The sequence below is a fragment of the Chelon labrosus genome (genome assembly GCF_963514085.1).
Source record: "Chelon labrosus genome assembly, chromosome: 11".
Taxonomy (NCBI): domain Eukaryota; kingdom Metazoa; phylum Chordata; class Actinopteri; order Mugiliformes; family Mugilidae; genus Chelon; species Chelon labrosus.
Window position 1 is genome coordinate 16,256,776 of NC_140344.1, and position 23,895 is coordinate 16,280,670.

The 23,895-nt window shown below is 43.7% G+C and overlaps 1 protein-coding gene across 1 annotated transcript in view; it reads right to left on the reverse strand.

Annotated features, from left to right (window-relative positions):
• Positions 1-17,285: 17,285 nt before the first annotated feature.
• The window catches only part of mctp2a (multiple C2 domains, transmembrane 2a), a 31,183-nt gene continuing 24,573 nt past the window's right edge, over positions 17,286-23,895 (reverse strand). Inside the window, exons 20-23 of the mRNA XM_084555751.1 lie at positions 21,808-21,917; positions 21,566-21,675; positions 20,333-20,430; positions 17,286-18,191 (exon numbers count right to left, since the gene is read on the reverse strand). Coding sequence (XP_084411877.1) covers positions 18,132-18,191; positions 20,333-20,430; positions 21,566-21,675; positions 21,808-21,917 — 378 coding nt within the window. The 3' untranslated portion in view covers positions 17,286-18,131. The remainder of the gene's footprint in view (positions 18,192-20,332; positions 20,431-21,565; positions 21,676-21,807; positions 21,918-23,895) is intronic.

The following is a 23,895-nucleotide window of genomic DNA, read 5'->3' on the forward strand; positions in this document are numbered from 1 at the left end:
GATCACATATTATTTGACAGGTCATCAGTTGAATATTTTCTCTATGCTTTAAATTGTAGTATTACAACAGTGACCTATTGCTTCGCCATCTTAAAGTCTCATATTAACGCAGAGAAAACACACCCTAGCTGTTTGTTCACCTTTTTTTACTCTTCTTACATCTGTCGGGAGTCAATGCATATAGCAAAGAAACCTTTAAAAACCGACACCATGAAGAAAAAAAAAAAATACAGCAAAATGGCTTCTAATTAGAATAGTAAATGGTCTTTCCTAACCTTTTGCAAATTTCTGAAAATTGGCTAACGACAAGGTTAAGACATAGGCACCGGGACACTTAGAAGGGAGACAGTGGAGGATATGTGCAGTTGACACAGAGCACATCAGTCAGCGCCTGGCCATGTTGTTTACATGATTCATAGGACTTGCTACTCATCACGGCCTGTGGCACTCTGTCAGGAAAAGAGAGAAAGGATTGTAACTTTGGCCCTATTGTTTAACAGCTCACAAAGATGGAGGACACAGAAATTATTCTGAAGAGCAGGAGGCACACGGTGGAAAATGACCTTTAACTGCACTTCCTTAGCTGAATCTCATCCAATTAGAGCACTGTATATTTTCCCTAATAGCAGCTGATGAGGCAGGGCGTATGAGCGAGCACGCCCGACCGGCGTTGCTATGCAGCGAGATGGCTGCTTAGCACCAGAGGAGCGCTAGGGAATAAGTGAGCAGAGAGCTTTAATTTGATAGGGTTAGAATCCTGCAGGCTCCAGGGTCGCGGGTCACCAGGAGCTCGTCTCACACTGAATATGAAGAAATCAGAAGTAAATTGCTTACATCTGCTGCCAGTGGCTGTGAAGGCTGTGATTGGCTCCCAGAGGTGTGCACTATCTAACACAGGCAGCGGAAGGGGGCCTTGGCGCAAAGAAGGCTTGTAATTGGAGTAATTCTGCATTAATAGATGTTAAAAATCCTCCAAGCAGCTGGTTTGAAAAGAAGCGCCTTCATGAAACGCTGCAGGAACATGGGGGTGTTTTTTTTTTTCTTCTTTTTTTTTTTTTTTTAATCTTTCTTCCTTTTCTTTAAAAAGTCTGCACTACACTGCAATCACAACAGCCATCTGTAAATGCTCTGTCTCCCTGATGAAGGCGGCGACGGCTATGTCAGGCAGGAGAGCAGATAAATAAGGTAAACAAAAGTGCCATGTGAAAATTACTATCCATCAACATTGTCCACAGCGAGGAATGAGAGGAAATAGCGTGTGATATTACAGCCAATGAATAATGTTACTGAAGGTCAAAGTTTCCGATGCTCCATATTGCATCCTCCCTGTTTCCATCTATAGATTCCATACCGGCTAACTGGTTTGTTTGCCTTGCATCCACTGTGATTGCTGCTGGGATATTTCTCCACGCTTCAAATATTTTATTATAATTTTCTCTTGTCAGTGTGACACGTCTAGTGGTTCATGTTGCTCATCACAGCCCCTACTTTGGGACTGTGTCCAACAGAAAATGGGACAGGCTGTGAATTATCACAAATGCTCTGGCAAATGACACTTCATTGGAAGGTCTTTGTCACCAATTATGTGTCTATTAAGAAACAGTCAATCAGTCAATGTGCAAATAGCTAACCCTCCAAGGGCTCAGCTATTGACAGGAAGCTGTCAATAGTCCATCTGATATGATTTAGCTGTGGAGGAACTGTGTGCTCACCACGGACACTTGACAATCCTGCCGAATGTTTTCGGAGGCTAACTTCTACTCTCATTAGTTTATTGACCAACAATTATTTTAATGAGCCTTTTTAATGGAAACGTATTATTCACTCCAAGGAAGCCGGGCAGCTTGCTTTGTGTGAACCTTTTGATTACCAGGTCTTCAGTACATCAGGCATAGGTCCTTTCTCTGCTTGGCAAAATAAAAGTTTCCATTTCACATCAAGCGCTGCACATTTTTGTTGTGTTATGTAACGCAAATGAGGCACTTTCCTCTCGTCTCGTGGCCTCTAGCATATTATGCAGCAGCTACATTTGACTAAACCGAAACGCAAATTGGATGTCTGGCAGACTAATTTGATTTCCCCAAAAACCCTGAAACCGAAACCCTGTTAGTTACCTCAAATGATGGACGCTAATATTGTGTTTTCAGCATGTAACTGCAGCTCGGCAGACTGTCCCATCCCAATCAAAACAGTTGCTTCCCAAATGTTATTACATTATGTTGCCATTTTCAGCTAAATGACTGTAAAACAGCTCTGCATCGCCATTGATGCCCGTGCACAAACACATTACATTTACTGGCTTACTCTGGTTTCATAGAGCCCCACTGTCTCATTTTAGTAACTTATATACTTGAGATAATGCGGAACAAAACCATCACTGTGAATTAAAAAACATCTACAGCACGGGCGTGGAAGTAAACATTTTTTGATCGTTTAAAATCAGAATGCAAAATCCCAGAATCCCTCTCCCACTATGGGCAAAACTAAGTTAATTTTCAACGTTTTCTGTTTCGAGGGCGTCTCGCGGCTCTGGAAGCTGTCTGCAGACGTGAAGAAACACGAGAACGCGGGCGATTCACGTGGCTGCCGCTTTTCAGACGCTCTTCCCATCGAAGGCCGACTGGATCGTCAGTTAACAAATTATAAAACGAATGACATTTCCCTGACATTGCGTGCGCCTTAACCAGCCAGCTGGTTGCGGCAAGTATTCTGACACAGCCGGGTGGATAATGAAACATAGCAGCAGAACATGACCACAGCGTGCACACGCTAATACACTGACGCCTCAAATACAGTCATCCCTCGCCATACAATGCATGTGATTTGCTTCAGCTATTGCCATTTGGTAGATAAGTGCATCTTTTCAATTTCCCCCCCAAGCACACAGGAGACTCTTTATGTTCAGGATAGATCTGACTGGCAGTGAGCGAGCTAAGGACCTGATAGTCCTCAACTATCCACCATAATTACCATGACAGACACACTTAAGCTTCTCCTCCATCTAGCAGCGTTACCGACATGGATAGATCTCAGGATTCTTGTTGTGCATAATGGTCATACACCATCAGGAAAAAAAAAAAAAAAAAAAAGAGGAGAGAGGTTATGGCATCCACAGCTTAGATCTTGTTCTTGTAATAAAAAGTGTCACGGGAAAATAGGTGGACTAGATTTATTCCATCAGGATGTTTTTTTTTTTTTTACGATGGACAGGAATTAGATTAATTAGTCATAGACTGTGTAGGGAGTCATTAACATTGTCTGATCTGTCTTCTGGGTTTCCAAGACTTAAACACAAAATAGAAATTTAACTAAGTGAGAAATTAACTTCAAAAATAAACCTTTTAAAAATCACCATCCCCTGGAGAAAATATTACTCTCCCGCCCGCGTTTATTTTTACACTCATTTTCATCAACAAGCAGGAGACTCAAATGCCGGGATTCCTTTGATTTCGGCGCATTTGAATAATACTTCCTTACTTCTGATTTGATTTGCGCGGAAGAGGTGGGGGGGGAAGAAAATAAACAGATAATCATTAAAAGCGGAGTAGTCTCCTGCTCATAAATCAGTGGTGGGTGTTCCAGCTGAGGTAGCTCAATAAGCTTTCCCTTAAACATTGGCCCATGGTAATGGGAATATCTGAGGGTCAATCGGGGTTAGGCAGTCTTCCTCAACAGGAAATGAGCTTTCGGTGGGCTGTGTTCCCAAGGTAATGAGCAATGTGTGTGTGTTTAATCTTAGCTAATATTGTTATAATAACTGGATAAATTATTAAAAACAAGCAAATGGTAACATCCTAAAGACCACCAGCACCACCTGATTTTGCTGTGTTATTTTACAACTTTTAACAGTTCAGCGGAGAATTGCTGGAAAGCCTGAGCGGGGGTGGATGATGACACCTTATAGATGACCTCTGTTTTCTTTGGTTAAAGGTCATTACTTTTACAAACTGCTCTAGTAAACTTCACCATACGCATGTTTTCCCTTCGTTAAACCTTCGCACACATTGCACTTGTATGCAAAGGTTTGCACCCCGACCCCCTCCCCGCACAAGTGAGCCATCAAATCTTTGTTCTTTCCCTCTGCTGTAAGGTCATCGCTGGCCTCAAATCCGCCGTAAAGCGGCAGCGGCGAGGGCGGCACGAAATCCACGTCCTAATATGCAAATTAATTCACGAACGTACTGTATAATCGCGCGCATCTGGCGTGATTGGGCACCGCTGGACAAAATAGTCCTCCTCAGCCAGGGCATTTTGCTACTCAGCAAAAGCTAATGTTGAGGAGTGGAACCGTGTTCGCGATTACCATGACAAAGGTGAGCAGGGGAAGAATACACGGCGGCGAGAGGAACTTCCATGTTCGAGAAAAAAAATAAATAAAAAAAGCCCCCCCTCCCCCCATATGAATACAATACGTATTTAGTCTCGAAATCACAGAACAAATGCATCAAATAAATTCGCGCCGAGCTAATTTCACCCCTCCATTTTGATCACGTCATTCCCTCTGGAAAATTGCAATTAAGTTTGGAGAGATAAAACATGCCAACTACTCTGCATTTCAAGGCTTGATTGGCCTATCAGCTAGTCAGTATGCTGCCATGGTTTTCATCACTGTTAATTGATCCTTTCTTTAATTAATCTGGAAAGGAAAGCCCATATCTCTATCCTGTCTGATCGTCCCCTCTGTCTGTCATAACACAATAAAGGCCCCTATCCTACCGCCGCTAACTCTGCCTTAGCTTCTCCCTCTGGCTCTCGGCCAAATGGACTATTTATGGTGCACCTATCTAACGACGAGCCCGCCGTACGGAGTTCAACGGCTGGGTTCATTAGCGGCGCTTTTTCCCCGGCTCCTTCTAATTTGCATGCAGTGACACCTTGCTTTTAATATGGATGTGAAGGTTAGTGGTAGGCCGTGTCCCTTTTTCAACTACCAGTGGTCTAAATGTAGCTCCTCCAGCTCCTTGCAGCCCTCACCATCACTAACGCCACCACGTTTTCCATCTGATTCAATTATACCCCATCGTTTTTTTGTTTTTTTCAGTCATGCTTTGTTCCTCTGCTGGCATTCGTCATGTATGTTGGCGTAACCCACTGTCACGTGAAATAAAATGTACCCTATATTAAATAAAACAATAGGAACATTTTAAAAGTGTAATGAAAACATAACTTTATAATATAATCGTAATCGTCAAACTGCCTCAGATGAAGGACAAAGACTTTCTTGAAATCATCAGGTTTACAAACTGTGTGTATTTCTGTCCTTTTCTACAAATGCGTCTGTGCGTCTTTGTTCGAGTGTCATGGGTGTGGTCTTCAGCCGGGACGATACCTCAAGACTTTTTTGAAAAATACTTTCTTTGTCCGCAGAAGAGAAGGAAAAAAAAAAAAAAAAGTCTTTGCCCTCTCTTTTGTGTATTTTAACAGTTGGCCTGGGTTTCTGACAGCTCTACCTGCTGTAATGGTTGCCTCTAGGAAGTGTGAAACAAGGTCTTAACACTTGGCTTTTCACTATGAATGTGTGCTTCTTTCTGTGCTCACAGTTAAAGTTACAATTGGACCATAAAGCGTTTTTCCCCAACAGACTGTAAAGAAATGGATGGGAGGCAGCTGAGAAATGAACATGTGAGTATCTGTTTCTGTCTAATTAAATCCACAGAACAGCCTCAAGCCTTCCTCTGCCAAGACTGGATTCAGACGACTTGAGGATACTGTAGCTGCCTTCTGTGGTAGCACACTGCCACCTATTGTCCAGAGCGCCCGTCCCTGCCTCTGAAACCTTTGTCTGCCTCCTCTCTTGATTGCTGAAAAGACAAGTTAGCTGGTAACAGATAACTGATGACGGTGACATCAGTCATCTGCCGGCATAAAACACTCTTTTAAGATCACATGTCTCTTTTGAAGGCTTCTTTATTACTATTTGTACAACACATGGGCTACCTCTAATGGCACAAATCATCTGAGCAGGAGAGTAATGCAACCCCAGCTCTTATGTGTTATCACTGTGAAATGTGTTTTCTTAGTGTGGGATTCTGCAAAGGCCCATTTGTTGTTGTTGCTCTTGAGAACAAAGCAAAAGAAGAAGTGGCAGCTGGAGGAGCAATTTTTGTCCATCAAGGGCTATTGAGAGTTCAATTATTTATCTTGTGAAGTGTTCCAAGGATGTGGTCAGCTCATCAGGGTTATAATGCACGGAGTGAGAGGACATGTGCGCGGAGCACGGGGAGGAGGATGTTGTTGTAGTCTGTAAAAAGTCAGCTAAAGCTAGTTTCCAGATACCAGCACTCCCACGCTCTCCGCAGCTAATGAGGAAGTCTTTAGAAATGGACATTGTTCATATCTCCGCTGGCGAGGAGGACAAACGCTGCGAATGTTAAACACTCGACAAACTTCAACTGACAATAACGGGCAGAGAAATGAATTCATTTCTCTTTCAATAATATTTCTTTATTGCAAGTGCACACATGATACTCAGGGTCAAGGCTGCCGGGGAACCTGCGCCCTGCACCAGACAGTTCGTGCGGTGGAAAAACTATGTAAAGAGACGTTATGCTGATCAACCTGTGAAGTATTTCTAAGTTATTTTAATTCAAAAAGCTGGCATCTTTAATTAATAAAATTGCAATTCATTTTTTTTAAAGGTAGTGTCTCTAAATAACTAATATTTAATTCAATATAGTTAATTCAAATGGGAAAAATGTTTCACTATATACACATCTATGCGCTGACATCATCCACTGCACACACTATATTGACAAAAATGTGGGTGTAAGGATAAACTTTACATTTCCCGGGCTTTGGTGAGCAGAGTGGTGGCAGAGGACGCGCTGCACTGATCAGAGGAAAATTTATCATCTGTTTATTAAGCCAAGGAACCTCGAGCCGTAATTTCTCGGGTGGAGATACATAACAACTGTTAATGCAGAGGGATGGCAGCGGAAAATGCATTACGTCCATAAACAACGTCAGCGCCCGAGATGACATCATTGACTGTCTTTCGTCCACGCTGCTGCTGCGCGGCAAGAACCGAAGCACGGGAGCACTAGTGCATGTTCACATCACGAGGAAAGACAGGAGCAGCTTCGAGCCCTCCAGCCCCTTCCCCGCGTATCCATCAGGCTCCAGCTTGAGGAGAACAGTTGTAGTCAAATTTCAGAACATGCACAGTGGCTGAAAGAAGTCCAAATCTCGTGCTACTCAAACGCCTTTGGAGTAAGACAAAGACGGCAAGTCTAGCAACTTTCAAAACAGCGTCAGAGGAGAAATTCATCACTAGTTTATTCAAAAAGAATGGATCACTTTCAGAATTCCTGCTAATGCCCATCCATTTCTCCTAGCCAAATGGACTCTGGAGAAGTGACTGATTTTACACCGAACTCAATAATCCGAAGCCTGCGCGGCTCGAGCCATGGAGTTCCACTGTGCGTATGTTAACACCATTAAATCACCTCAAATGTCTACATGATTCAATTCTTTTCGCAGTGGACGACGACTGAATTGAATTTCCCCAAAGTGGCTGTCCATTTCCTGTCTGTGTGTGACGAGTGGCTGCGGTTGCAGGGGAATTTAGACCCACTCTCCCATTTACTTAACTCCCATATCACATTTAGCACAAAGTGTGTGGCTACCCATTTTTCAAAAAAAGAAAGAAAGAAAAAAAAAAAAGTTATACGAGCGTGAGTCAAACATATTATTTAAACATGCTGATCTTAAACTTTAATCCACTGGGGTGTTATTTTACTTCCTTTCATGAAACATTTTTTATTTCCAACTGTGCGTGACTGCTCTGGATGGATGTGGGCATTCTTTTATATTTGTGCAAGGATGTTTTTTTTTTTTTTCTATGTCTCAACAGTAAACCATATTCAGTGCTTAAATTTTGGCGCTGCAGCCAGATGAGGCCCTGGCCTTGTGCGAGCCTGTCAGTGGCACTCTATAGCACAGCAGCTCTTAGTGGCCGTGACTCCATGACCTGCTTTCCCGCTCCATCATGAATAGCTGCTGGCACCTCTCTCCAGCCTGTCTGCTAGATGAGGTGCAAGTTTAAAGAGACACACCATTTTTTTTATTATTTTTTGTTCGGTACCATTGCATTTTTGCCTTGATTATATTATCATGCTACACGCTGGATCTGCTCTGTTCTGCGCAGTTTGACAACGCCCTCCGGGTCAGGTATAAGAATAACAAAAAGTAGCCTCCTCCTGCGTTCCTCAAAAACTCTTTGCATAGTTGCGCCGCTCTCTACGTAAATACTCAGCTGGAATTAAGCAATGCAGAGAGAATACGGGAACAGCGTTGACCATTAAACACAGAGGGAGCTAATGTGGCGCTTTCCCCGGGAAATAAAAGAAATAAACAAAACACTGAACTTTCATGCAGCATCAGTTGCATTTTTCGGTAGTTTCTTTTTAAAGCGCAGAAGATTTAAGCGCACTGTTTTTAATTGTCCTGTAACAATTCCACTCCAACATGCGAGGCGTCTAATCAATTCTAAGATAAAACCTTTCACCAGCTGTAAACGGGCTGAGGCAGACAATGCGCACGTAGGCTGGGGAACACTGATTCCCTCCGACAGACTGGTCCTGTTTGCTACCTTGCTTAATCCCCAGCATTTTAAAACTGTGTTTGGAATAAACGGACTGAAGGGAATAGAGCACCTAAGAGCTCAAGAAATTGAGAGCTCTGCAGGCTTGATTGGCAGGCCTTGTCAGTGAGTCTCTTCCAGTAAGAGGCACCTGCCTCAGCCCTGGTGGGATCCTCGCTCCAAAGTGAAGCGCAGAGGCATTGTCTTAATTATCCCTACCCCCAGCCCCCCCCCCCCACACCACATCTCAACAAGAAGGAAAAAAAAAAAAAACACAATTAACGGTAAGCGTTTAGAGGAGAGAGATTATTTACTGGGGCCCATCCAGTGGAGACAGACGCTCAGTGGTCCTGAGAGACAAGCTTGTCCATCAGCTTGGGGAAGCCTAGCAATCCAATTAAAGCAGAAGTCTTTCAGGCGGTCAGTGCTAACCGATGGTGTTCATCATCCGCCAATGACATTGCTTTAATATTTTTTTTTTTTATTTTTTTTAGGGTAAACGTGTCTTGCTATAGGAAACAGTGTGACATACGCAGCATTATCAAATGTCTGTATCGCGAACGGACCGCAACACATGAATTACACTTGTTTATTCATGAGATAAGTCGGCGCGGAAGAAGTGATGTTTGTTACAGCCTACATGGAGCCTAACAGACTGGAGTCAGTAGGAAGTATTGGCAGTCATTAACCATCTACATGGAAGACTGACCGCTCCGCAATGAACAGGGGGATTCTTATAAAGACAACAAAAGGCATGCAAGGATGTGACAGCAGGAAGATTCCTGTGCTCACTATAGTACACAGACTTCACTACAGACCCTCCGGGCAGAGGCAAAAAAAAAAAAAAAAAGATTGCTGCAATTCAAAGAACAGGACTTTAGTCGGAGAGGCAAACCAAATGAGAGTCTGGGCCTCGGGTCCCGGGGTCAGCTGGCAGGTGGGAATGAGATGAAGCAGAGCAGGGGGAAAAAAAAAACAGGATGGCAGAGTGGGGACGTCACATCTGGGCTGAATTAGGAAAGTAATACAGAGGGCCCAGAAAAGTGTTTGAGGATCTGGGAGGCAGATCTCCTTTCCTTAGGAACAGCAGGTTAGTATGTCAGCAGGGAGTCCAGATGAGAACGATTAGAGGTGGCCTTTGAGGAGCAGGTGCCTCCTTTACCTCTGCTGCTTAGCACCGAATGGACGGTCATTAATCTTACATTGTCATAAGGCATTTAAGCAGATGATACTTTATGAGCACGTCAAATTCCACCTTGTATGTGGTTTGTTTCAAATGGAGAATTTTTCTGCGCGTGGGCCCGTATGGAGCGGCATTCAACAAGCCTTGAAGCTGAAACTAGAACCATGACAGAAGAAAGACACACACAAAAAAAAGGGGGCCTCTTAATAAGTGGATTACCTCACCTAACGTTACATCATGGCTGGTTTTGCGAACACAATATTTGCGAATATCACAATTTTGCTTGCTGGCAAGTACTAAAACCAAGAAACATCCACTGGCAGACTCCTGTTGAAAGCCAAGAGTAACAACAGCGTCTTCTTAATAGTCTCATAATTTCCCCTATGGCTCTATCATACTCACTGTCTCACTCTGCTCCGCCGCCCCGCCCGCTCCGCATAGCAGGGACGGACACGTTTGAGAATTGATTCAGCGCTACATTAAGTAATCTAGTAATCATTTACACCAACTCTTTCTGCAGAAACAGAGGCATATTAAACAGGCATAGATGTCACTACGAGGAGAATGAAGCGGTTTGGGCGCTATGCGAGTCCTGTCCGACTCGGACGGCCCCGTGTTGGGGTTTCGCTCGCGATACCTCCTCGAGCTGTACAGTGAAGTGGAAGATCTCCTTTTTCACGGCGCCATTTCCACCCCATTTCTTTGCATTTTCATTGTTATCCCCCGTCTCCGAAGCGATTCAGTCCGTCACATGGTGGCTCGAACCAAAGAGAGCGAAGCAGGCATCTGCTAGCAGGCAAGTGGAAGAAGCAGCCGTGGACACAGAGAGCTGTACAGTGCAGGTGATTGTAGACATGAAAGGATACCACGTCCCAATTTAAGACAAGCACTTTAGCGTGATTCCTTTCACTTCACGACGGCCTACATTTTCAGCGCATTCAGGTTCACACAAGCATTGCGGTGTAAGTACGTTACGGGGTTTTCATAGTCGCGCAAGTTTGCCAAAACATTTTCTGTTTGTTTTCGTTGAAAGGGGATTTTTTAAAACCGCTCCTTTCGGCGGCGCGCATGAGACCTGAAGTGCCTTAATAAGAACTCTATGGTCTGTAGCTGTGAGCCATCTTAAACCTTAAACTCTGCACAAAGACGGAGAGATGGAAAAGAAATCTGAGCCAAAGGCGGTCTAGTTTGAACAGCTTTACAGACCTGCCTCGAGTGCATTGTGCAGATTTCGGGATGTGAAAGAAAGTGGTTACTCTCACCTGGCAGTGGTCTTTGTCGTAAAACTAAAGGGGTTGCGTTCTCGCAGAAAACCTCAAACGGGCTCGAGGCGGTTGTTGGAAATTTGCGCCGGAAACAAAGAAGAGACGTGCGAGTTTGTGAGTAATAAGCAAACACAAATAAAGAAATCACAAAACCAAAAACATGTATAAACATATAACTTATAGATTTAAAATTTGGATATTTGGATTTTTATTAGGGCATTTTTTAAGAAATTACATTTCTCCTCCACTTCAGCTACCCAAAACTTTCGCCTGACTGAAGTCCATCCTTCCTCCGTCGGTTTATTTAAGATGGAGGTGGGGGTGGCCGCGGATCAGTAATGATTCACAAATAATAAGTGGAGGAATGAACAAATCAATAAATCAGTAGATCTCTGGATATTTCTGAGGCAACCTTATTTATTTTATTTTTTTTCTATTATTATTATTTTATTTATCTGGCTGTTTTATTTGTTTTCTGCTCTCCAAGGCAGAAGCAGGAATCCCAAATTATCCAGGGGGTTAGGGGGCGCAGTGCCCCTGAGCCCCGAGCCCCATAGCGGAGGTAACGTATTCAATGGCCTGGGGCGAGTGGAGGAGAGGAGCGGCCCTGCTGCATACTGATGGCAGGGAGAGAAGCCAGTAATTGGAGCTGCAGAGGAGAGGGGAGAGGGGGGCAAGCACTGGGAGATGATGGCTTTGTTTTCTCTCTTCCTGTCTGTGCCGCTCAAACTCCTCCTCCCAGACCTCTCTCTCCCTCACGCTCACTAAGTAGAGATATGGAGAAATTGAATAGAGATACTTACTAATTGGTCTCTTGCTGCTTGCTTAAAGGACCATAGACATTCTTTTTCATTTGCCTATTGAAACTAATAAACTATGTCTGTCAGCGTGAGCCTGAGAGTGTGTGTGTGTGTGTGCGTGTAGTAATTCAAGGATTACATGAAGCTCTGTGTTGTTCTTACGGAGAAAAGAGGAAGGTGTGAAAGACTGCTATTACAGTCGTTTTAAGAATGGTTGTTATTGTTATTAAGCCTGAAAGGAGACGCCGAGCTCGCTAAAATGAGCATGTCCTTTAGAAAAATCCAGCCCATTTGTAATAGCATATCAAAGCTCGACTGGATCATTTATGGCTTCGTTCCTCCCTCCCTTGTCGTAAAACATATGCGTTGAGTCCGTGAAAGCCAATTCAGAACCTGCGCTGGCTGATATGATGTAAATTGGTAAATACTGTCCTAATCAGAGCACATCGCAGTTAATTAAGAAAATTACTTTGACAAACCGTTTGAAGCCGGTGTAAGAGCTCAAGCCAACACTGCAATCAAACTCATTCCTTATGACGGTGCTCCCGCACGTGGGTTGGGAACGCAGGGAAGGCGGCTGCATGCGTTCAGGACCAGACAGGAGGAGAACGGCGTGGCTTGAACACTTTTTGGCACGGCGTCTTCTGTTGACACGATTAAATGGCGCGCACAGGCAAATGGCCTGAGAGGGCTGGAGGGAAGGAGGAGGATGTGGCGGGCGCGTTGGAGTCGGCGCTGCCGGCCGGTCTGCCCTTAACAGGTTGGAGCCCGCAGGTCACTAGAAGGACATAAGCGAGAGGAGCTTTCATTTCCTGTCAAAGAGGAGCACAGAGATGCTTTCCAAGGCATCAGTCGCGGGCTAATTGGGCCCCGGTGGGTGACACTGCAGCATCATAAATAAAACAAACACAGTTGTGGTGTTTTCTGCCACTGGACTCTTTAAACCTTCATCACAGAATAAGCGGTTCCGATGAAACACCCAGCCTAATTACTCTGGTACAGCGCTGTTATCTTTTCTGCCTCGCTGTAATTGATCCTCCTTTTTTTTTTTTTTGCCTTTCCTCGACGCATTTATGTTTTTAATCAGAAATGAGAGCGTGCATTGCCTGAGAGCTTGAAGACCTCGCAGGAGCCGATAATTAGCCACTGTGGTTAATGGGCCTAGCTGTGCTTGTGTGCTACATGACTCCGCGGTGTCACAGTGTAGCAGAGCTTGGAGGAGACAGTGCTCAGGGGTGATGCACATGTGATTAGTCTCCTCACTTCACCGCAGCCCTCTTCACACCTTAGCTATGCAGTCAAACCTCTGGTGTAGAAAATTACATATCTTAAACTGCACTCACTAATCAAATGTGCTCCGCGCCAACCTCCGACTGATCCCTGACCAGTGTCGGAGTTTAAACAATGAAGCACACAAGCGCTGTCGATGTGTTTTTTAAAGTGGAAGGAGTAATGCAAGTGCACCGGATGAACGCCACGTGCTCTCTTTTTAATATGTTTGCGGCGTTTGTGTGCGTCTTTGTGTAGCACCGCGTATGCTAATTTGGATAAATATACAACTTGCCCTGGGCCGTGAATTATAAATCAGGCTAATAGTGATACACTTAAAGTCTCGTGCTTCTTTTAAATTCAAACTGAATCAAAACACATCAGCCGCCCGACTTGTCAGGTTGTGCATTCTCCGTGCTGTCGGGTCTGCCGATGATTTCACTTTGTTATTCAGCCAGTGGCTCCTTCCTCGGGACCGTATATCCATATTCATTCTGAACCTATAGAATGTGTCAAATAGAGGTGTCCTAATTGTGTCCTTGATGAAAGGCTATTAATATTGAACGCTCTCACATGCACCCAGGAATGTGTGTTTTCCCCTTCTTTCAGCGAGACAAAAAGCAGATCTGTTCATATCTCTAATGATACCTGATTCCCCGGGGGTTAGTGGCGAGACTAGCCATGGCTTTCGCAGATTCATCAAACAAAATATGGTCCTCCTTTCCTCAGGAGGCTGGGAGTCACATTGTGTTATATCACTGTTAATTAGAATGAAATATGCAGTTCAATTATTCTTTGTATTGTTTCCTGACGCGTGTGCTCGTGCTAACTATAGAGCACTGATGTAACACCAAATGTTAGAAAGCTTAACACTTTATTTCCGCTCGTTTTTTGTTTTTTTTTCAAAGCAGCAGTGCAGGGGATTTTTTTTTTTTTCTCTCTCCCACGGTTCCATTTCTCAACATAACAAAGCGAGCCCATAACTATTCCTTACAGTGACTACAAAAAGAAAGCATTTAATAGCTTTAAGGGACTCCTCTCCTGAGCAGTACTGTCATGATCCCGGCAGTAAGTGGCGTGATTTGGCTGGGTGGCCGTGTGTCCCATGTGACATTGCTTTTGAGGCAGGCAGTAGCTGTCCCGTGGCCGGTGTCAGCACCGAACAACCTCTGATCCGGCAACAGCAACTGTCAGGCCTGCACCTGTAACACCGAGACCTCCTGCTCAACCCCCCCGCCCCCCCGTCCACAACGCAAGGTTGTGCTTAGACATGCTTTGCATCTCGTCGGCACTCATTGGCCCAAGCAATACTCCCGAGACTGGGCACGATCCCAGCTGTTGTCTTCATTTTAATGCACTCTGAATAATATTAAAGCAGAATCAGTTGAATTTATTAATGCAGCTCGCCCCTTAGAGAGATGCTTTTAAAGGCCAATGATTTAATTTCAGCTCTTAAAGGCCATCTTCTGTTCTTGATGCTATAAAGAATTATGGCTTTTGCCATCTCTTAACACCAGTGTATACCGTGGGCCACAAAATGAATTATTAGTAAACTGGAGCGAGTGAAAACAGCCGCTATTAGTGACCATTTTTCTCTCTGTTGCTATCGCACGTCATATCCCCGGCCCCATTCACGGTGACAACATCAGTCCTGGTTTCCGTAATTTATATCTCCTGTCAACGGGAGAGCCTAAAGAAATGCGGCGGCCGGTCGCGTTAGAATCGGGAACAAACAAAGCAGGCGACGGCATCGGTGACTGTAGAAACTTCTCTGTGTTCTTTCATTTGCTTCCGCTGAGCTGATGCCCAGCAAATCTTGCTCTTTATTGGTGGCGGGGCTGTGTCTGGAGGCAGACCATAACCTCTGCACCATTAATTTAGGCCAGTTGGGAGTTGCAGCACTGCCACTGATCTCTATGACCTCCGTCTCAGGTGGTACAAGGAGACCAAATAACACATGCATAAGAGCTTTAACACATGTAAGTCAACTATGAGTGGTGCTTTTGTTACTTTGTCCTACTGTGTGCATTATGTCTCTCAGAGAGGAGGTCAGAGAACCTTAACAGCATTGCACATGTAGCAATTACTAAGGAGGTGTTGAGAACAGTGGCTTATTTAAATGAGTTTTTTTTTGTGTGTGTGTGCTATGCATCTCCTTGTAAAGCAACGCAGAATGCGACAGAGAGAGAAAGGGTGCAGTGTTCTCTCTCTCTGCACTTGGTAGTTTGACGCCCGCTCCGGGGCTGAACATCAGAGGAGCGGCTGCTGAAAAAACAGGTTGTATGGGTCCTTGCACACAGCCTGCCTGTGGTGCTGCCTGAAGGACTGCCATGGAAACAAGGAGTGTGACAGGCTCTGGGGGGATCCGCCACAGCTGCAGGCACTTCCTTTTTGACAGCCTGATGAAGACATCACTGCCACACCATGCACAACAACAACAACTACTGGAGAAAAAATATGATCAGACAATGTTAACTGCTGTGTGGCTGAAATGTTCATTAGCGGGCTTGTAAAACATCCAGGGATTTTCCCCACCACATTCAGGGACCATATTGCTCGGTGACTTCCTCTGGTGAGGTTCGTAAGAGTCCCAGGAGAAGGTACATTGATAAATAATTCCTTAAATATGATTACACCACTTTGAAGAGGGGCTTATGTGTGTTTGTTTGTGCGCGCGCGCTGTATGTGTGCACAAGTGGGTTAGCGTGAGTGTGCATCGGTGCATGCAAAGTCAAATCAACAATTGTTGAAACCTTGTCAGACTCCTCTGTATGATCCATTGAATATGAATGATACGGGGAACATCCAAGTCCACAACCCCAGTGCCACAGATTCAAAGATTTGACAGTTCGGAGGCAGGCAACCGTAGTCCCACAGGACCTCCCGTAATGTCACTTGCGGCATTTGCCTCAATAATATAAATGACACAATATTATTTCCACTTAAAAATTGGTATTCGCCAAAGTGATTATTTTAGTTAAATTCGGATTTATGTATCCACTAATTGTCAGCTTCTTATTTTCATGTGTTCTGTCAAAGATTTAGATGCATTCCGGTTGTTTGCTAAAATGTCGATGAAAAGTACCCTGGGAGTGTTGCTTAATTGGTTTCACCTCTTGGGGACATTTCATCAGGTCCTCCCAGTGATCTGCTTGTACCCCCCTCCCCGGCGCTGCCCTCCTCTCAGCACAGCCAAAACCAGCCCCCCATCCCCAGTGGAGCCAAGAATGTAGGAGGGTTTCAGCCAGTGTGTGGGATTTAGCTCGTCAGAAGCTCAGGGTCACCTCCACACCCTCTCACTTTGAAATGGACCCCTGGTGGCAGCTCCTGGGAGAGCCCAGTGATGTCTCTATCAGCCTGTCAAAAGAGATAGCCCGGGGCTCCACCAGGTCCCCCTGAGCCAATCAAACTCTTCACAAAGCACAGATGGATGCTCTTTCACCAGCGTGCTACTCCTGAGGAGGGGGGCACCCGGCCGCGATGCTCAGTCTCCCAATCAGTTAGAACAAACTCCCATTGCTGGGGTCCATTGCTCAGTTCAGCTCCACTTCAATTATTACTATGTATATTTTAAAAGGAAGTACTTGGCATGTGTCTGTAGAAAGACAAAAATCAAGTGAATGTAAAATTATATTTATTTGTACTAGCAATAGTGAAGATTTAACTTCCTCTTATGTACACAAGCCCATATATTATTGGTATTTTTAACTTTTTTGAAAAATGTTGTAATATTGGATTAACAGTTTTGCAAAAATTGCAAAAGGTGTCATTAATTGATTATTAAAAATGTATAAATATGTATGGGAACACTGATAGATGATACACTACATCCCTTTACTGGGAAAACCTGTGTCAGGAAGACAGATGGAAAAACAGAGTACATGTGTGTGTAACCATTAGATAGGCCAGGTGATTTTAGTGGAAATATAAAGCACTAAGTGCTGAGGATGGAGAGAGTACTCTCTGTGAGATGAGCTCTTTCTCTCTCATCTGGACCCTGTTATTGTGAGAAGGCAACAAAGCAATGCATTAGGAAGCACACTGGAGCCACACAGCTTTGATGTGAGCTCCGTAACCAAGGCGCAGCGGTGGCCGGTGTGTGAGCTCTGTTTCAATGGCTGTGTTGTGTAATCAGATGTGTTTACTGTGTATTCAAGTAAAGAAGTGGTGTAATCCATCCTCACTAGAGCGCAGTTATTAAAAAAAAAAACACAGACAAAAACAAGAACTCAAACTGATCACGGTTCTTTATTTAGGATTCTTGTTAATTCTCAATTTGATGATGCAGACAAGCTACAAAAAAGAAATAGAATTTTCACACGAATCTATACAGTGAACAGAAAAGGTAATTAATAAAAGGCAGCTGGAAATAATATAAAAACATAGCATAAATATATATTTGTTGCTGAGATCAAATTAAGAAAGTTGACAGCATCGTATATACAGAAAATCATTAACACAAAAATAGTAAAATTCAGCACTCTTCTAATATTTTAAATGTGCAACAAAAAGATATAACTTCTCCTCGATTATTTAAAAATACAAATGATCTTTTGACCTTTAATTATATTAATGCACTTATGAAGCAAAAACATTGCAGCGGTTTGTTAAGCTTGTATTATCTTTACCTTAAGGCAAATTTCTCAATTTCACCAAAGTAAAATATCAAAATAAAACAGTGGAGGTCTTAGGTAAGCTAAACCCGACGCTTTTCATTCCTTTTCTAAATGATATCCAAAGATGAAGGCTGAGCCTTGTAGTGTTCTCTTTTCTTTACCTCCAAGCTTGTGATTGACAGCGCCATGTGCTGCCCTCCTAGCTGCTGCAGTTCATAGCCCCTGTCAGGGGGGTAGCAAACACACAAGCCAGAGAGTGGCTGGCTGCCCCTCAGCAGCAGGGGGCAGAGTTAGGGTGGTATGGTGGGGGTGCACAGGGTCATGGGCTCTGCTGGCACTGGAGCATTGTTGTCAGGTGGATTGCATCGTACCACATTTAAAAAGAGACCAGCCTTTCATCCAGCGTGTCTGCGGAGCTTACTTTTTCTTCCGAGGCGGGTTCTGGCTGGTGGGCGCTCTCAGCGCACTGTACTGCACCTGTAAAAACAAACAGGAGTTTGGTCAGAGGCAGGTAATCCGAGCTCAGTGGAGCGCACGGTAATGGCTCCCCTGAGGAGAGCTGGTGCAGGGGAAAGCGAGGCGGGCTCGACTGTAATGAATCATTTTTTAAACACAGGAGCAGAGGGGATTAATCACAGGGAGGAAGGATTTGAAGAGTCAAGGGTTCTGTACCAGTGTACGCCCCCCTCATTCTGCACCAGAATCACAATATTAGAAACAGACATCAACTGTTGAGATGACCTGGCAGGCCAGTGAGGGAGTTGCACACTGCATAATCACTCACTATAAGCTTTGTCCCCTAAAGAAAACTTTGTTAGTGTTTAGTATTGTTTAGGTTGAGAAGTTACCAACATGAGTTGATGTGTAACTTTCTTCATGACTCCACAAACCCTTGGTGTGACTTTTGATTTCTTCGGGCCAAAGCAAGACGTGTAACGTGATATCCGAACTTACAACCCTGTTTATTTTTTCTGCCAGTTACACATGTAGAATTCAGCTCAATTTTCTTTTTCCCGGAAAATACAGCATATTCAGATTTACTAACAAAATTGTCATCTTTACTTTGACACCTATAAATATAAATGCATTTTTTTTCTCTCTTTTCAAAATTACCACCAAAATTGGTATCACAATTGAAAAATGACCGATCATAGAGTAAACCGAAATGAAGAGTTGGAATTCAAAAAACTTGCTTTTGAAGCTTGCTCGCTGAGCTCAAACAATACGGCGAATCTGTTGAATAAAGGTAAGAACTCTATGCTAATTAGCTGGTCTCCATTATTAGAATGGGAGATGGAATGTGGGAACAAAGTGACTGCCTCCTGCATCAGAACATGAAACTGTCCTCAGAACTGACAGATGCTTCTTATTTCAAGACAGACACCGTGTTGTCAGAAGTCCCCGTTTGAGGCAGACTTTGTAGATGTGCACAGGCACTAATTGCCAAGTCACATTTGCAAGAAAGACAGGAGTCAATTTTCAGCCTTTGTGGTGTTTTGCGTCCACACCTATCTGAGGATTGAAGTTCTAAGTCAACAAAACAAAATATGTGGTCTATTGTTTTGGGTCTCCTGTGTATATGATGTTAAGGTTATTTTTCACAGTACGCCACGGAAGACACTTATGATGAATCTTAAGGGTGTTTTGTTTTTTTGTATTTTTTTTGTGATTGGAGCCATTTTTCAAGATGTAGTTCCTCTTTTAAAGCAGGCTAAAAAGTATTGTTTCCATGGGATTTGAAAGTGAGTCATTTTCAAAGCCCAAACATTGTATCCCAACGGGGAATAAGACATACAAAGGCATCTGAATCAAAATGTATTCACCACCTTGTTTTGCCAACTCAGTCGGCCAAATCTCAAACAACACAGGCTCCATCCAACATCACAGAGAAGTCAGCAATGGCTTGCTGCAGGAGGACATCAAGGGTGCAGCTGAGAAACAGACTGGGGTGAGAGTGTCTTGCCAGATCCAGACTGTCAGGATTTCTTGCTGAATTCTGTCTGGTGAGTTACCTGCGAGATGAAGGCATTGTGTGGCACTTCATTTCCTGGCTAAGCAAAATTCCCCCGTCAGAGAACGGCAAGCACCCGGCACCACTTATAACACCCTGACAGCTCTTCTCAGCTCTGTGATGTAAATGCAAATGACATATCAGCCCTGGATAATATGTAATCACATATGGCACCCAGCAAGACGACTGGGGCTCACGACTACATTAATTGACTCTACCACCCTGAAGTGACTGAGGCCACATCAGAGTTTCTGCGCTGACACAACAGCCTGAGACGTCAGGAGCCCTCTGCCAGAACTCGGCCAGTCACCAGCTCTAATGTCACGGCGCTTCGGTCGCGCACACAAAATTGCTAATAACGGACAAGGCTGCAGCAATATGTCTGAGGACGAATCTGAGCATCTCCTCATTCAGGCACCACAGTGACTACACGGAGTTTGCACTGAGGAATAATTGGGCCAGGGCTGCTTTAAAGGCGAGAGTCCATTAATAATCAAACAAAGCCAGAGGATATATTTCCGCAACACTTGGGAATTCTGGTACAGCAAATAATGCAGAGATCTTCAGGGAATTCCCTCCCTATCTGTATGTAAAATTGGACCCTTACCTTTTGAACATCAGAAGGCACCCTCTTGAGGAAATCCAGTATTTCATTATTGTCAATAGTATATGGGTTGCGCAGCTTCTTGGTAAATACGTTAACGCCTGTGCAAACAAGAACACATTAATAAATTAAGTTGTCATACGGACCAGTATAGCTTTATACCGTTTTACAGGGTAGAAAATAACAGTGATAAAAAGAGTTGTGTAAGCCATCGGTGTACAGTGTAGACCCCCCCACCACCCACTAGTATTCAGTAACTGCATGATATGATGCCGTTGTAAATGGATTTCTTTCAGCCAAACTTAATTTAAGGCATCCCAGTACAACGGAGACGAACACAAAGCAATACTTCATCAATTTGTGAAACATGCACACGCTCATGACAACTTTTTCTCACTTTTGTTTGCTTCAATCTGGTCATTTCTTGTTCTTCTATATTTACTTTGTGCATGGCTGCATACCAGAGGAAAAAAAAAATCTCTTGGGTCTGTAATGGGACCATTATACTCACAGCTCGGTACTGCCTGTACCTCAGCATGCAGACAAAGAACCTAAGGACTTAAATATGTGCAAACAACTTGAAAGGCTTGCCTTGCAACCACAGAGATGGGGGTTAACTGGGGAGGCAGAGGAGTGTCTCAGACTGTGTGTTTTTTGTTTGATATAGTGGTTTTTCGGTATTGATTGTGTTGAAGGCAGTGTGGAAGTACAGTGGTTGTGGGCTTACAGCTGGAGGAGGAGAGCCTGTTAAGGGCAGCATATCTCCCTGACCACTGAGATGACGGTCTGTTCTGTATGACTGCAGCAGATAATGAGAGGCTAGACCAGGAGCCTACAGACTGCCCAAGGACATCATGTATTATATACAGCTTGCTACTCTACCTCTGCTTTGTTTTCACACAAACCCTCGGTCATGCCTCTGCTGGGCTCTGCTACATCAGCCCACACTGGGTAGAGCAAACCTCTGCAGCTGTCTGATCTCTGTGCATTTGCAGAGGTGTAAAGATGGCAGAGTTCTTAAATTACTGTACTTCATTAAATCATGGATGTTTGCTGTTTGGTATAAGAGTTGTGTTTGCAACAATGATATCTGCACAGATTTTTATTTTATTTCTTAGGATGTTTTGGATATAGCACTGAAGGATCATTCAAGAAACAGACAGTAGGAGTTGGAGTATTCACCCAATGCACAATAAATAAATACTAATATTTTATTTATATTTTTAAAGGACTTACCCCATATCAGCACAATGTATCGTAGAGGGATGAAATATAATAGTGTTGCTGCTGTAAACAGCACCAAACCAGCCAAGCACGACATGAACGGAACAGACCAATTGAATATGCTGTAAAAAAAAAAATTAAAAATAAACGTCAGGTTGACTTTTTAAACGCCTAATAAATTAAAACGTAATATATCTTAAAATATGTTTATAATAAATACATGTTTCAGGTTAAATGTAAAATAGTGAAATTACTTCTTGACTCTCTCTCCGATGTTGGCGAGCTCCTCCAAAACGGTCTGCACAACCAGTACCACTTCCTGCACCATATGTATCTTATCCATCAAACCCTTTTTTCCGGCTTCCTAAAAAGAAACAAAAAAATAAAAAATGCACAGACACTGATGAGGCACACCGTATGTCAATTGTTGGGCAGGGGTAGACAAAGACCAGTTTATCTCCGCTGTGCTATTATGTGTGATTTATCTATTGAATGGCCCATAATGAGCAAACACTGTACATCTTCAGACTATGCTTTTGAAGATGAGACGGACTCGGTGCTCAGAAGCTGTTATGTGGACGGCTGAGAGATTTGAGCTTTTGTCCGCCACACACAATAGAGCTGTTGCACAAGTGCAGCACAATCAAGACTCTCTGGTAGATGAAAAGTACACAAAATGGCCATCCGCAATCAGGCAGACTAGACGACCTAGACAAGAAGTGCAGGGGCCTCACAACTTAGGAGAGATTCCATTCCAGCAGCCTGCACACGACAAGTTTGAACATGTTTTTACAAATCTGTCAAGTCTGGCTTTCTAACCCATCCTCGCATTCTCTCTCCATGAGAAAAACACTTCAAGCTGTTTGGAACACCAGTCGGATATGTAGTTTTCCAAGCGTGATTCTTGTAACAACCATCACTGCACATAAAGTATTATTTGTTTTAAGCCACTATCATAATAATGAGTGAGGCAAAGCACAAAGTCGGTATGTGAAAGGGCTGGACTGTTTGTCTCAAAATGAAATAAATGCGATCACATCGAGCTTGGAAATTATGACAACTGCGAAGCCCTCCAGGGCAGAGGAGTGACTAGAGCTAACACGAGTAACACAAGCTAAAGAGGGCTGAGAAGCCTCACATCAAAAGCGGGGAATAATGACAGGAATGATGACAGAGAGAAGGGTGGGAGAGGAAGAGTGAGAGCTAGGGAGGAGGCGAAAGAGTGTGTTGGGGGAGGGTGCTCTAATGGACCCTAACAGGAGGCTTGAGGATGTCTATATGTTTGTGTTACAAGTCAGCTGAAGCCGCAGCCTGTGTGCATTGACAGGGCCCAGACAGAATGCCTTTATCAGAGCTTCACGAGGCAGCCCCTGGGAACACGCTGTCTGCCAGCACAGAGAGACTCCCCACTGCTGGGCCCACTCTCCTCCACGAAAGGCGCAGGAAGAGAGCAATTCCCACACTAGCAGAGCCTCCCCCGCTGGGCTTGGATCTGGACAGACACCGAAGGCTCAGCACTGTCCAAAAAAGGGAAAACTATCACAAATATGCTTTCTTTGAGATTAACATCTCGTGGTCTCATCACGGGGAAAGAGGACTATCTGTGTTTATGCATCATCTTGCACCACTCCACAGCATCAGGCGGCTGAGCAAAGCTTCACGTGTGTCCTTTACACCGCATCAGGTGTTAATTGAGCTCTTTATCCTAAGTTTATTTTCAAAGCGGGGAACACTGCTAAAAGCCATTACAATCTGTGTCTGTAAGCTCCTGACGGACCCAGAGAGGCACACAGGAAAATGATAGCTCTTCTGATACGAAGCCTCATCAGTTAAACATTCCTTTTCATATTTCCATTTAAACCTGTTTAAGCGACCTAATTACATGATTCAGAATTCAAATGGATTACAAAGTATGAAGCATTATTTAACTGCACAAATACCCACGTAAGACAATTCAAGCCTGAAATACAGCTCCGACAGGAAAAAAAAAACAAAACATATTGGCTTTCATTTCTAAAAGGAAAAACAGACAAATAGATGTACTCTGTAGCATACATCAAGAGGAAGAGCTCTCATCATTATCATTATTCATATGCTTTAAGATTCCTGAAATCCTCCATCTCCTTAGCGACCAAAACTGAAGTCCTTCCTACGTTAATCTTGTGATGATATTCTTTGTTCATTTCTCTTTTCAGAATGTACACGAGTGCAGAGAAAGCAAAAATAAATAAAAGATCTTCTAAAACCGAGAAGGATGGGTAAACTGGGGATGGACTAAATGAGTCCTAAATGTCCACTGATTAGAAAACCTGTGTGAAATCATATTCTCATTTCAGATAAAA